The sequence below is a fragment of the Dendrobium catenatum genome, unplaced genomic scaffold (genome assembly GCF_001605985.2).
Source record: "Dendrobium catenatum unplaced genomic scaffold, ASM160598v2 fragScaff_scaffold_650, whole genome shotgun sequence".
NCBI classification, from domain to species: Eukaryota; Viridiplantae; Streptophyta; class Magnoliopsida; order Asparagales; family Orchidaceae; genus Dendrobium; species Dendrobium catenatum.
In genome coordinates, this window is record NW_021319112.1 from 132525 (window position 1) to 148678 (window position 16154).

The following is a 16154-nucleotide window of genomic DNA, read 5'->3' on the forward strand; positions in this document are numbered from 1 at the left end:
TTCCAATAACTATGCTCTGATACCAATTATGATGCCCTGAAATCTAAGTTGTAAGAATTATTCTTATCTTTTAATAAATAATAACTAGAACTATCTAATATCATATATTAGTAATAAATAGTATAACATATTCCATAATTTAAAATATAAATATGCACATTTATATTCATTCCTAAAAATCATATATAATACTCAGGATTTATATAATCACCACATATCTATGATATCATGAGTACAAAAGAATAGTCAAAACAAAAAGAAATAGAGCCTGAAGAATCATGACTAGCTTCATACTTCTACTCTCCTACCCTGACCTAAAATCATTTAACCATATATAATGAGCTTAAAAATTCCAGCATGTCACCAAAACTTATAACTGAATTTAAAGCATGACAAAGGAGCAATATATATGTCAATAATCAAATCATAATAGTTGCATTCATATGATTATTAAATTAGTATGGAAACAATAAATCTCAAATATAGTAGCACTATAATCTATAAACTACCTTATAAAAGCTAATAAAGTTATAAATTAGTATTAGTGTTAAAGTTATGAAACAATCATCATATTAGTAATACTAATCAATACAAAAATCATATAAAATATCAAATCAAAATAATGGTAAAGACTGTCAAGATAAAATCAATGTAATAAAATTATATATAAATATACATATGTTATTCAAGAATTCTATATTATGTGTTCAGTATATCATATATTTAATATCAGTATAATGAAGCAGTAGTATCAAATAATATATCAGTATCTAAATCGGTAACAATAATAATCTAGTAATATAAGCAGCAGAATAATAAAATGATAGTAAATCTGTGTAGTAATAAAATTTATATAATAATAAAAATAATGCCTCAAGAACATGCATTTTAATAGTAAAACTAAACAAGTAGAAGTCCTAACTATCATGATATTTTTAGTGTTAGTATCAGTGTTAGTAAACCATTGACTCAATAAATAGAGTCATCACTCTTTGCCCATCAACATAGTAATGATCTCCTTATAACACCTAATTAATATATCACATGAATTAGTAGATGATAATACCAAATCATAGTATTTAAAGGAAAGTCCATCGTCCCACCATCCTATTACCTATACAGGTCAATCAGTCTCCAAATAATAGGTCAACTAGTTTTTACTTATTTGTTTAACATGCATATTATTATCATAATACTATAAAGGTAATAGCAACTAGCTATTACTCAAGTACATATCAAAATCAATTTTCATTGCATTACAACAAATAATATATAATTGATCTTAATTAAAAAGATGTCAAAATATCATAATAGTAGACAACAAATAATCCTATTAGGTAAAAATACACATTTTCAAAAAATTATCAAAATATCAAAAATTATATAAAATAATGTTTTAAGACTTTTATTGTACAACACTAGCATTTTTATAAGTCAAAATAAAATTTTGGGCAGACAAAAATAACTGTATTTTCTAAATCACTCAGTAAAAAATATTAAATAAATACTTAAAATATTAATATTCATGATATCTATAACATATAAAAATTTACGCGGTTAAAGTTTTGCCAATACAAAATTATTCATATTTTTCAGTGATAAAAACATAATTTTTATCAGAAAAATATCAAAAATATAAAATCTTTGAAATAACAAATAAGCTAAAGCTTCCATAAAGCAAGACGAGTAAATCTCTCAACTGATCCGATTGACAAAAATTACTCTACAACCTCCAAATCTAGGCTTCAAATTTCTCTCTCCTAAAAAATCTCTCTAATTCCCTAATACTCTTCTCTTTTTGCTGAATTATAAAGAGTAAAATGGATTTAACAAATTTATATTAAGGGACATTGGATATTTTTATTAAAATAATTTTTTTATTATATAATTTATTTTACCAATTTCTTTTAATAAATAATTCAATTCAATCATTTTAGAACTTTAAAAATTACAAAACAATATCCATAAAAATAAATCATTTTATTTAAAAAATATTGATAAAATCGGTTTGCAAAATGGACACCTGACAGTCCTAAAATCCTTACTTGTACCAATAGGTACCAAATTATTAAAGATTTTGACCGATGTTAAAAAATTATGAAAAAAAATTCATGTAAGTAAAATACTACGATCAAAATACTATGGCGAAGATGGATTGCAATTTGGAGTTATAACGACACCCAAAAAAATTGGCAATATCAAAATATGGGCTATTATAAGGCTTATTATTCTAATTATATTATTTATCCATGAAGTAACAAAATATATAACAATTTAGAAGGTACATTCTGGTAGCTTGGATTAAAAAAAGATATGTTGTTCTGTGTGCTTCTGTTGAGTTAAGAATTTGAAAGATCAGTTCAGTAACCTAATCCAAAGCCAGATCCTGGTTAAGAAAGGTCTCTCGTCGCGATCCGGCTCGGGCGGGATCCGTCCCCGTCGGGTCGGGTCGTGACAGGTACAGTCTGGTAGCTTGGATTAAAACAAAATATGGTAGATTTTATTTCTAAATATGAAGCCTATTAGTTAGTGAAAGTAGAACATCAATAAATATGAGATTTTTTACAGTCATTTTCACTGATGGAGTGGAAATGGGAAGAAAGAACAATGAATTTTGATATATGATTTCCCAGGATGAGGTGAGGGTATGATGTTAAATGGGTTATGGTTGACTGTCTAATGAAGCCTACTCATTTTGTTTTGATTTGATAGTATGATTTGGTATATCAATTGACACATGTGTATATGCGTGAGATTATTTGATAGTATGAAATTTTAAAGGTGGTTATTTCTAATGGAGATGGTAGGTTCTCCTCTCGATTGTAGAGGGATATTTAGTAGAATTGAGGGACTAAGTTAAATTTTATTATGGTCTTTCATCTATAGCTAGACTAATAGACAGTCTGATAAGACCATTCAAGTTGTAGAAAATATTATGAGATTATATGTTCTAGATATTGGTGATAGTTAGGAGAATCATATCCCTCTAATCAAATTTTCTTATAATAAAAACTTTTAATTAAGCATATATATTTCCCCTTATGAAGCTTTGTATTGTAGGAAGTACAGAACCCAATTATCTTAGACATAGGAGGATGAAAGGAATATGATTGGATCAGTTTTAGTTAACGATGCTATTGAAAAGATTCATTTGATCAAGGATAGATTAAAAGTTGTGTAGGATAGGTAGAAATAATATTATAATGCCAAGCATCAAGCCATAGAGTTTTAGGTAGGAGACTTTGTATATATAAAAATTAGGTTAATAAAAGGCATTAGCAGGTGCGGGAAAGAAGGAAAGATGATTCCAAGATATGTTCAAACTTTTGAAGTAATTGAAAGGATTAAAAAATATGCCATAAAAATTATAGTTTCCAGATCATATGACTAACATTCACAACATATTTCATATGTCACTTCTGAGAAAGTGGATATTTGATTCCCAAAATTGAATTTATACAAAATAAGTTAAGGTTCATCCAAATCTGAGTTACAAAGATGAACTAGAAATAATTATAGATTTGGTGTTAAGAAATTAAGAAATAAATAAATTCCAATGGTTAAAGTTCAGTGGAAGAATATAATCAAAAGAGAGTCTACTTGGAAGAAGGAATCTGAGAAGAAGTAGTTGTATCTTGATATATTCTAATAGTTTAAGTTTTGAAATATCGACGATAATATTTTTTTGAGGAGGGAAGAGTTGTGACACCTTTGGGATCAGTATATAAATCAACATGTTCTAACTCGATTTAAAAAGCTAATTCACTGAATTTCTATTTTTGAACCCTTCTACATGTGTTTGGAAGAGTTTTGTATAAATATGAAGGTTTACATATATTCTAAAGTGGATATTGGGGATCTAATTGCATGTTCTTGAAATATGAATATTTTCCCCAAAGGCGCTGTAGTGCTGGGTAGGTGGGGCTACGACACTAAGCTCTCTGGAAATTTTTAAATTAAATCAATGTAGCAGCACAAGGTTTCCATTTATAATGGGGCAACTGACTAGTAAGAGAGAGAGGAATTTCTAGAGAGAGAAAGCAAGATGACTTAGTTCTGAAAGTTGCTCGGATAGAGGTAGGTGACATTTTCTCCATCTCTATTTTTCAAAATATAGAAATTTCTATAATTTTGTGATTTAATTTATATTTTTGTAGCCTAAATATGAGGATAACTTTACACCTATAAAATTATAATCATGTAACTTTATGTATGCTATATAGACAAATATTTTGAATATTTAAGTATTTTTCTAGAAATTTTATACTATGGGGTTTTATAATTATGCTATTTTAATTGATTAGACTAACTCTAAAGAATAATAAAATATTACAACAAAGTCTTTAAATAGTATTCGAACAATCACTGATAATTTTGTTACATTCTAAAATAGTGAATTCTACACAATATTGTATTTTTTTGCCTAACATTATGACATTTTGATAATTTCTAAAATAAGTTTATTTACATTCCTATTATTACAATTCAATGAATTACGTGCTTAATGAATCAAATTTTATGATTTTCAGGAGCTCTAGTAGAGTGGATGGAGGATGTTTTATTTTGGTGCTAAATGTATATTCTAATGCCAAGGGCACATTCTGGTGATATACGCACACTCTAATCTATTATTGGACATTATGAGTCATAAGTATTAGAATTTTCTGAATTCTACTTAACGAGAGCCATAAGGGTCATAATACAATAAACTCTATATGTTAAGAGTCATAACTGTTAGAATTTCCTAATTTTTTATTTAATAAGAGGCATAAGAGCTTGAGGAAGATCTGCTATGTTTTTCTCTGCGATATGGATTGCTTTTTTAATTATTTTTCTAGCAATGTTGTTTGAATTCCTTATATCTGTAATTACTATTCTGCCCAGCACAGTGATTTATTATTTACTTTTAACACTCAATTAAATGTTTAATAGCAGATTCTTTTAAAAATTTAGATAGTTGAATGAAGCTTGTTGAGTTGTATTAGCTCATAATTGTTCCACTTTCTGCTTTCAGGGTCTACAAAAGAGAAAGAGCATGCTAAGTAGCAATTTTTAGGATCCGATATGAGTTTATATAGGTACTTTTTTTTTTGAATTTTTGTACAATCATGACTAACTATTTAATCTACTATGTTTTGTATTCTGGCCTATAGTCAATGTACTGTAGTGTAATATTTAATGGTAGAGGTAGACCTAAAAAGTCTTGGTTAGAAAATATTAGGAATGACCTTTCTTTATTAGATTTAAATGAGGATTTGACTTTTAATAAGACACAATGGAGAAAAAAGATTCATGTAGTCGACCCCACGTAGTGGGATAAAGGCTTGTTGTTGTTGTTGTTATAATTATTGTATGTAGATTTGATGATAAATGAAAGAAATTTTATGGATGAGTTATTTTTTGTAAACTAAATTTTTTTTAGCAACATTGTGGTTTGTTTTGTTTTAAACTTAAAAATGGACAAGAAATCTAAATAATTTTCCATACTTAGATCTTGGGGTCAACCAATTGCAAAATAACATAAAAGGGCCTGCCCCATTTGTTAATATTATTGGGTTGGGTTGTGACAGCAGTGGTCCCAAGGAGAGATCTAATTACATCGGAACCCAAAAACTTAGTGCCACAACGCCTCCAAAATTGAATTTTATTGTTCAAAATAAAAAGGACAACGTCATAGTGTTGTCTTGCCAACACCAACATGTCCCCAAGGGCACCTTCTAATTAGTCTTATTTTCATTTAAATCAGCTTAGAAATATTAATGTTTAGAAAATATTTTACAGAAAATAATTTAGACCAATAGGACATAAAATCCTTACAAGCTTCATCTTAGGTTATCTTAGATAGTTCAACACCATATGATGGTCATTACATGTGGTTGATTAGTCGAGGTTTGACGGTGGTTGTCGGCTAGCGAAAAGTTTGACAATAGTAGTCGGTTAACGAGGGTTCACTTTAAGATTTCTTGAATCTCTAATAAAAAATTAGGCCCCAGCTCCAAGCTCCTCACCCTCCTCATGTGGAGAGTCAGGGCTAATTTATAGATATTAATAGTAGCATGCACATATATATAAGAGAAAATTCAAACATTCCATGAGACGACCTATATATTCCCTTGAGCATGAAGCATTAATTCATCATCTAAGTTCCTTAATGATGTTCAAATTAAGAGATCACACTCTCGTTGGATTTCTCACTGATACGCTCAATTCAATTATAAGCATGTTAAATTTGTAGATATTTAGACATCTAATAAATATCCTTAAACTCTCAACTATATTTCAGGCCCTTGATTTGAGCTCATTCAGGCTTGGATTGTATCACTTTTGGTATGATTGAGCTCAACTTCTTGAAACTTTTAATTTGACTATAAATTTCTTAAAATCGAAATTGGATGGTCATCAATTCAAATGCACATCAATATTCATGCCCGTTCAATTAGATTTTTGGTAACACATCTACTATAAAATCAAACAAGAAAAAAAAAAAGATATTTAAGGGAATTTTAGTAGTAAGATAACTTAAATACTCTTTCCAAATAAGGTTTATGAAAATTTTAGACACTCTAAAACTGTAAATAAAAAATTATAACAATATTATACGACTGTCATTAGTCAAAAAGCAAGATTAACTTTCAATATTCTCACGGCTCTTTGCATACTCCATTTATTCATTAATTATTATAAAAATTCATAGAAAAATATGATTTTAACCCTATACTTGAATTTTATACAACAATAGAATTCAAAGATATATACATTTGTTGATGGTGAAAATTAATGGACGGTTCAGCTTATTTTCTAAAGTTGAAAAATTAGAATCATCAATTTTCATCACACTTTTATTTTTTAAATAAAATTAAAGAAATATATTAAGCATCCTATTTTTCTTTCAATAAATTCGATTCAACCTAAAATTATTACTTTATTTTTGTAGCCTTTGCGGTCTTCATCCTCCGTATTTCCGGCGTCATCCCCGCTAGCTTACGACTAATGCGAGATGCATGTGATTTTGTTTAGTTAACAACTGTAGAATACTGATTGTTTTACATTTGTTTTTGTTTTTTTTTAACTGATGGGACAGTTTTTTTATAGGTTTTTAAAGAAATTTTAAATAAAATTTTTTCAACAAAATTATTTTAAAAAACAGTTACAAAATAATCTCAAACGGAATCTTAAGCTCCCCATCGAGCTTAGCTGGGCTTGTGGGCAAGCATTATTGGGAACCCCCAACCCATGTTCAAATCCCTTCTCATGCGGCGCGACCTCTTAAGTGGGGAGAAAATAACTGCGGGTCTTGCACATGTCGGCAAATTATTAGGTCCGGTCATCCAATAAAAACTTGGCACGGGGAATGCATTTTGACTGTACGCTTTAGGTACATTTTGACTGCGTTTTACTTGTACTTTACCTGCGATATACCTGCGCTTTTGACTGCACTTTTTTTACTCAAAGTGCAATTCATGTGGCAAATTTTTAGTGGATTATATATATATATATATATATATATTATTGGATTAACGGGTATCTTTTGATAAATTTTATTTCAATTTTTTATTAATTAAATCTTATCATTAACAAATTTATAAAATAGTTAAATATTTTATCGAAATTAAAAAAAATATTAAAAAAAAGTGACGGTCTATTGATTTAAAAAGAGAATTATATCTTTAAAGTCCTAACTTAGAATTCTATAATAATTTATCATTCATTATTAAGAAACAAAAATTAATATTTATGACGACAAATAATTTTTAAATTTACTCTTAAAATTTACTAAATAAGTATTTAGATATACTAAATCCTATCTTAAAGCCTAAGAAAATAAATCAAGTAGGAAACTGGTTGAAGGCTTTCTAAACAACCGAGGCTTTGGAGTGTAGGGGAGAAGCTTCGATCTAAAAAAAGCGAAGCAGCCTTCTTCTGTTTGTCCTCCGCAATGCTGAAGTGGAGTAGAAGAAGGGCTCTGCAATTCTTCTACTTCGCTATCTTCTCGGTCTTCGTTCTCTTCTCTCTTCTCAATGATCAGACCGACAGCAGAATCCATGGGGGAATGCAGGACGAAGATTCCGCCACACGCCCTTCATTTCCCACCTATCTGACCACCAACTCATCCAACTACAAATCAACGAGGGTTTTAGGTTTGTTTCTTTGAAAAATTTTAATTCATGCCTCGAAAACAATGATTGGTTCCTTTGTACTCTGATGCCATTAATACAAAGCGAAACACTGTTGCGAAATTTGAGCGTTTTAGGTGTTCTTTAAAACCGTCAAATGGATACCGGTTTCGTACGCTTTCTGGATTTCCTTGGATGAGATTGTTGAGATATTTTCTTTGGGGGTCTGGTTTCAGGTGATTCGGATTGGGCTAAGGCATGCGTTTCTTCTCGCAGTTATAAGAGAAGGCTAAGCTCCTCCACGAGAAATCAGCAGCGAAGGGAGAACAGTCAGAGAAAATGTGATATTTTCACTGGGAGATGGGTTTATGACAATGTATCCTATCCACTGTACGATGAGGGTGGTTGTCCATATATGTCGGATCAATTAGCTTGCACTAAACACGGCCGGCCAGATGTGGAGTACCAGAGAATGCGATGGCAGCCCCATGGTTGCAACTTGAAGAGGTATGGAAATTTCCTACTTGTTTTATTTGGAGCCTTATATTCTCATTAATGTAGAGAATTGCATATTGATTTTTCCAGAGGTCGATGGGCATGCATCACTACTTAGCATGAGTTGAATGTGAATTGGGCTAACTGAGTAGGTTTTTGAGGCGTCATGGCAAACTAGGCGTTATATCTTTAAGTACAATGAAATCAAACTCTTAAATAACAAGAAATCTTTTGGTGTAATAGTTGAATCCAGATTTGTCCTGCGGATGATACTAGGGCTTATTTTATGCACCAACTTGTAATCTTGAGGACTTGTGTGTGAGGATGATGAAGACAAAATAGAAAGGGGGGAAGAGAAAGAGTAGATTTGGACAAAATTTTTATCATCTCAACCATAAATACAAGAATGAAAGGTGATGAGAGCTCTATTATGTAGCGCTTAAGCTAAACTATAGAAAACAAAACATCTCTCTCTTTCTCTCAATTTTGCCGTTGTGTCGCCTTTTGTTGTCTTCGTTTATGTGTTTTTCTCTTGTCGTCTTGTGTCATTTTTTTTCTTTTACACCTTCTCTCCTTATTTATAGGGCTTGTAGAGTTACAGTAGAATATATACGGGATACAATAGTTGTATTATTGATCTTTGATGTAGCTCGACCAACTATGCTGAGTGTGGCGATCTTGTATGAGATGATGCGGGTGAGATGTACCTATGAGCAACTGGAGATCAAGTTGACATGAGGTAGGAAGCTGGTCCAAGGTCTCCTCGCTAGAGCGAGAGGGGGCGAGTGATGATTTGACTTTGATCTTTGAGCTAGGTGTTGATCCATTCATGAGAGAGATATCTGTCTTTAGCTAGATTTTTTATAGGTCTCGCATGGGAGACTTGGTTTTGGCCAAGATGAATAAGGATTTGTCAAACTAAGAATGGAACTTTTGAGGTCACCCCCATCGGGGAGGGCAGTTTCTTGGAGGAAGTGGTTGGAGGAGGTCCACCGTGCTACAGAAATAAGCTCCTTCCGAGCTCTTAAGAGAGCTCAGCGAACGGACCATCCTGAAAGAGGAGAGTGTCCTTCGGCTCGACTCGAATGTTACCTATAATATACCTGTGAGAAGCTACTTGCACAAGCAGTCATGGATGTACATTTATGATTTTAGCTTTATTAGAAACTCTAAACTTAAGCATGCTTGTGTTGGAGAACTTCTATGATGGGTGACTTCCTGAGCAATTATATTAAGAGGACAAAACTGTGAGACCTATTAGGATAAAGAAGATACTATATTTGATTGACGGGAGTTTAGATTGGTATTCTATTGAAGCCACCTTTTTACTTATTAGGACAAAGTACTACGTGGTTGATGTCATTATATACCTTTTGACCATAAAGGGGACGTCTTTATAATCTTATATAACTCTTGACCATGAAGGTTTTAGGTTTAATTTTTATTCGTATAGTAATGGGTTGATAATGCACACCAATCATTAACCTCCTATAAGTGAACTTGTTAGATCCAAACTTGTACGCGAATGATACTGATCTTTCAAGCAAGTAAGTTTAAGAGAGTTGAACCCAAGAACCTGTGGTGAGTATGGAAGGAAAAAGAGGTTTTTTGGGAGTAAAGTATTTTACTAGCTTAGTAGAACTTCTAGGATGTACCAAAAGATCCAAAATGTGCATTTTCACCCATTATTTATGGGGATCTTGGGGCAAAGGCAAAGGCTAAAAAAAAAAGGTACAATGATAAATGAGATCTAATATTGACCACCCCAGACACGTGTCTTGCTTTAGTAAGTACATGAAATGGTATTTGTTTTATGGCCCAACTCTCCAGACTTGGGGTGCGTTACCATGTGTTGAGTTTTCTTGGGTGAGTTGATGAAAACAAGTCCTTAGATGGGTTTAGTTGGAAAGAATACCATCGACGAATCCTCTGACAATGTTAGCGACCTCTTGTATGAAGTTCTTGTTTTTTTTATTTGAAGTAACTTGAATTGTTGGGGTTGTGAAATTCATGTTTAGTTGAGCATGAGGAAGTGAGTTTGTGTTTTCGTTGGGATAACCCTTCCTTGTGGATGAGTTAGTGGGTTCCATTGTTGCCTATCTGATTGAGGTGATGGCGAGTCACTTTAAGGAATTTTTATTGCCTCAGGTTACCTGATGTAGCGCTACATCAGGTAGCCAATAAACAGGCGCCACGTGCTCTTACTTTTTATTGCGCGACTCGACTCGGACCGAAATCCTGGAGTTTGCGTATTGCTCGGTATTGCGTATTGCTTGGTATCTTCAACCTCTGCTGGCGATCTCCGCAATTAAAGCTCGGTATTGCGTATTGCTTGCTCGGTATCATCCACTGCACCGGCCTTCAGCATGCAGAGGTTGAAGATCGTCGACGCTGCATCCTTTTTGGCAGCCGGGCTTCCCGTCTGCGCCCAATTTGCCAATCTGCACCTTGTTGGAGTCCAGAGCAGAGAGGGTGAACAGGGCGGCGGTGGCGTACCATGGGTGTTCATTGTGGCATCCGAATTCATCGATTCGATGAGAAGGGAGACGCCATTGCTCTCTCCAATGCGTTTTTTTTTTTGGCATCATGGATGGAGTGGTTGAGCAATGCGGTAACGGCATCTTCCCTGAGCTCGTGATCAGCACCGGCAGCGGATAGAATGGAAAGAAGTTGGGAAATGGCGGTAGGGTCTGAAATTGATGATTTCTATAATGCCAGAAATAAGAAATAAACTTCAAATCTATTTTCTTATATAAATAAAATTCAAAGCTGCTAGCTCCACTCGATGTCACTTCCTTCACCGTGAACCTAGCCTCTCGCTCTCTTTTATCTCCACTTTTCTTCTCTCTCATCACTCTAGCCCAATCTCCAGTCCTCCAGCACAATCACATTACTACATGCATTCTCTTCGCCATGGCTTCGCACCGGCAGCGGATAGAAATGGAAAGAAGTTGGGAAATGGCGGTAGGGTCTTCGCCGATGAGAGCGCGGAAGGATCGGCTTTGTTTGGTGAGCTGTCGGAGTGATTTCACCGCCTGTTTGCGGTCGGTCGGCAAAGGGGAAGAACAATACCGAGCAATACCGAGTTCTTTTAGGTATTGCTCGGTATTGGTCTTCACAAAGCGGTATTTTTCGTTAATTCCAAACAATACCGAGTAATATATAGTAATACCGAGCAAATACCGAGCAATACGCGAACATAGTAATCCCGAATTCCGGTCTGAGTCGGGTCGTCGGGTCTCGCGGTAAATAATAAGAGCACGTGTCGCCTATTTATTGGCTACCTGATGTAGCGCTACATCAGGTAACCTGAGGCAATAAAAATTCCACTTTAAGAGAGTTTCTCCTATCTGAGAGACGAGTCCTGCAAGTGTGGGAAATACTATATGAACCCTGAGGTTTTCTCAGAGTGGCGACTTTCTTTGGATATCTTTACCAAGTTGGGTCATTTCTTAGCTGTCAGAAATGTGATAGCTAAGGAGGTAGCGAATTTTCTTAGTTGTGACAATGGTTGAAGGCGACCATTCTTAGACAAGTCTTCACTGTTGGGCCCTATTGAGTCTAAGTTTTCCTATTGGGTCCTGTTAAATAATCGTGAGGCACTTGAGAAGGCATGTAACATTTAGTTTCTTGATTCGTCTGGCCCTTTGTAGGGAGAGTGTTAAAATGACAAGTGAATTTTGAACGAGCATTTATTATATCTACCAAACATTCAAAATAGTTGTTAATAAAAAATACAGTCTTTTTTTTTTTAACCGTAGCTTCAGGTATCTTGCCGATTTCTCATGATAACAGTTATATGATGTCACTCATTTCTTTCTCCTATAAGTAGTGGTCTAGTGGTTGATGCTCTTACACGTTTGAACATTTTAACATGTTGCGAGGAAGAGAGGACAAACCCAACCGAATTGGCTTTGTTGAGAACTAAGTGAGAAGGGTAGCAGTTTGCTTCTCGTAGGACGATAGGGCTAAGAGGCACCCTAACCCCTCAATGAGTATGGTAGGGTGCCGAGGCGGGTCCTCAGACCATCTATCGCTTTCTCCCATGTGAAGAGAATGAAGTTTGAACCATGTACAATGAAGGTGCTCACGATGCTACCTACTAAAGCTATGGACCCATCAGAGTCTGCCACAAAAGTTAAAGTAGGGGTGAGTCACAGGAGAATGGCTCTCTCCTCAAGTTTTGATAACATTCCCTTGACGACTAGCATGGCGAAGAGAGTTTGCATTTGCTTCACAGTGGAGGCAACTGCTACTGAAGATGTGGCCTCCAACGAGGTTGCAATGACTTCGGATGGAACTGAGTTGGCTGCTTCCCCAATCCTTAGAGAAAATTTTATCTTGTGGATAAGCATTTCCCTCCACCAGCGAGCCCATAGTGTGCCTCTCCTCAAATGAGTTACTTGGTCATGCACCGAGTGAGTTCGAGGTGCTGGCATTTGCATAGTGGGTTACTAGCTTTTACATAAAGATGACTATCCTGAACAATAGACTGCTTGGAGTCCCTAAAATTTTTGGATAAGGAATTCTCTGTTTTTAATATTTCATTATTGATCATAGGAGCACCTCCCACAATGACGAGTGCTCTCACCAACATGTTTGGAGTAAGGGACGATCGAAGAATAGTAGAGAAGCTTGCTACCTAGGAGACCCCAATGACCAAGGAGGCTGTGACGTATGTAGTGCTATCCTTTTTGCTTTCATTGAGTTCTTTAGGTGTTGGAATTCCAGCATAGTGGTTGATCACACTAGCAGCCTTAGTTGAGTGACTCAGTGTTATGGAGAAAGCTCTTAACCTACAGTGTATTTCCAGCAAGGGAGGTGGCATATCTTAAAAGAACATTGCTGCAGAGATGGATGCCCAACTTCAAAACGATTTTACGGCCCTATAAGCTGAGATGGTGGCAACTCGCAGCTTCCTACAGGTGAGTTTATTCATTGAAGGGGAGTGATTTCTTTTGAAGTATCTATTTGAGTTACGGTTGTTACCTGTTGAGGGCATTTGCTGTAGTGTGTATGATTTTTGGTGGTGCAAAATAGTTTCACTCCACTTTTATTTTTCTATGTATGTAAAAAATTTTGTAAAATTTTGATTAGTAATAAAATTTTAGTATTAAGGCAAGCATCTTTGTGTCAATTTCATGTACTGCAGCTACTTTACCTTTATTATTACGGTATTAATTTTATATATACTCTAAATTTTATAATTCCGGTGAGAAGAAGCTCTAAGTTTTTTATTTGACATTATGACAGGTTAATAATTTACCATTGAGTGGTGAGTTTTTTTAAGAATGTGATGAGTTGGCTACGATTCTAAACATACCAGTGGCGATCTCTTTGTGAGATGAGATTTCTAGTAAAATTTATTGCATGTAATGCTTAGTTACATTTGAAATGTGTTTTGGCAATGACCACTCGTGTGGGAGAGTTAAAATATCTATTTTATCTTGGGTAATGATGAAAATATGGGTGAAATCTTAGCATTAATTGTTGATGTGACTAGTACCTTGATAATTGTGTCATATTCATCTCTTATAAATATCCCTTGGTCAGGCCTATATGGGCATGAGCTTTCAATTGCAGTTTCCCACTTCACCTTGCTTCCCGAGCGAGTGTTAATAGCTATAATGGCCAATTTGCATTAATGCACTTTTGTCTTCATGAATGCCATTTGCTAGCAATCGTCGAGGGTGACACACTCTATGCCAACACTATATTCCTTAGATACTACTATGTGAGTATGGAGTTGCTAGTTTGCGCCCACGTTGAGGACAAGCACCTTAACACCTTCTACAAGGAGGCGATTTTCTTCTCTTATGACCACTTTAACTTGGGGCTTTGGCTACCTCTTTGTCACGTATTAGATGAAATCCTCAACTTTTTTAGACTCATCCTTGTGCAGATACTATCAAACTCAGTGATGAGTGTCATTTCTTTGCTCCTAGTCCACAAGCTGTCGTGGATGATCACATTGTTTTGTCACGTCTTTGCAGTGGAGTTCAAGGATGGGTGCTTGCATTTTTTCTCTGTGCTGATGTAGACAAGCGAGCTAGTAAATAAGCTTTGGGTTGGAAGGCCAAATTTGTATTCATCTACTGCTGAATTTTCTAATCCCCTTCCTTAAAAGCAAGGCAACGGTGTCTTGAACTAAATGAAGAGGAAACCAAGGTGGTGAACTTCCTATCTGGGAAGTCAATGATAGTGAGCCACCACCTCGCCTATTGGCACCTTTATAATGTCATCTATATGATGAATTTCAAACCCTATTTGATTTTTGCCAAAATCTACTAATTATTTCACTAGCTCTAACATGGATATCCTTTGCATGCAAAGAGTATGCTTTGATGCTTCTTTTCTAATAAACTTGTGGTATTGGAGTACTTGTGTGAAGGTTCTTCCTCAGGTGCGGAGAGAAAAGGCGAAGAAATAAGGAGGGACTATCGATGAGCTATGATGCACAGATACGGACACCGCGACATAGATATGACATGGCACGTACACGGGGCACGTCAATTATGAAAATATAGGACACGGGTTAGCCATAATATTATAATTTTTATATTTTAAAAATAGCGTATAAAAATTGAATAAGTGTAATATTAAAAATAATTTAGAAATAATAAGTCATTTAATTATAATTTTTGCTTAAAATGATTAATATTAGGATATTAAGAGTTAGACGTCGATGTTGTGTATCAGGCATCGAGAGAGGAGGCAACAATATTATTGAGAGTCAAGCATCGATGTTATGCAGTAAGTATCGTGCGTCGATGTCAAGAGGGCGTCTATTGTCGATGTTGAGAGGGCACTGTTCATCGATGTTAAGACGACGTTGGACAAAGATGACCTGTCAAGTTGTAGGTGTTGAAATTGCTAGTGTCGAGCATTAATGTTAAGACAATGTCAAACTTTGATATTGAGATAGTTTTGAAATATCAATGTTGTAACAATGTCAGACTTCGATGTTGAGATGACATCAGACATTATTGTGAAACTAAAGTCGTGACCCGCCAACGAGAAATGAAAATGAGAATATTCAATGAGTGGGGTATTGAGTGCGGGCGATTGATTTGGTGTTGTGGATAGAAATAAGATATTTATTTTTATATTTTAAATAAATAAAAATTTTAAATACAAGAAATTATATTAAAAAAAAATCATAAAATATGTAAGACATGTGTGCCTAATTTGTATTTAATATTTTTTAATCGTATCCGTTGGCTCAATAAGAGTCGTCACTCTGTGCCCGTCGGCTGAATAATCTCCAACCAACGGTTCAACTAGTCTTCACTTGTCTTTCAGTAAAGTAACAGTATATCAATCACATATCCATATTCATATGCATATCCACAAGGTATTGCGATCAATAAACACAATCTAGCTCAATGTCGAAAACCCCTGAAAATATCGTATAGTAGACAGAAGTCTTTGCAAAAATGCACAATTCCCGAAAAATACCAAATTACCAGAAATCGAATAAAACAACTTTACAAAGCTTTACTTGTACTGAAGCAACATTTTCCAACATCCTGATAATTTTCTATT

General features: G+C 34.4%; 1 protein-coding gene across 1 annotated transcript in view; it reads left to right on the top strand.

Annotated features, from left to right (window-relative positions):
• Window positions 1-7828: 7828 nt before the first annotated feature.
• LOC110109947 (protein trichome birefringence-like 35) overlaps window positions 7829-16154 on the top strand; it is a 26958-nt gene continuing 18632 nt past the window's right edge. The window contains exons 1-2 of the mRNA XM_020841177.2: window positions 7829-8138; window positions 8351-8621. Coding sequence (XP_020696836.1) covers window positions 7937-8138; window positions 8351-8621 — 473 coding nt within the window. The 5' untranslated portion in view covers window positions 7829-7936. The remainder of the gene's footprint in view (window positions 8139-8350; window positions 8622-16154) is intronic.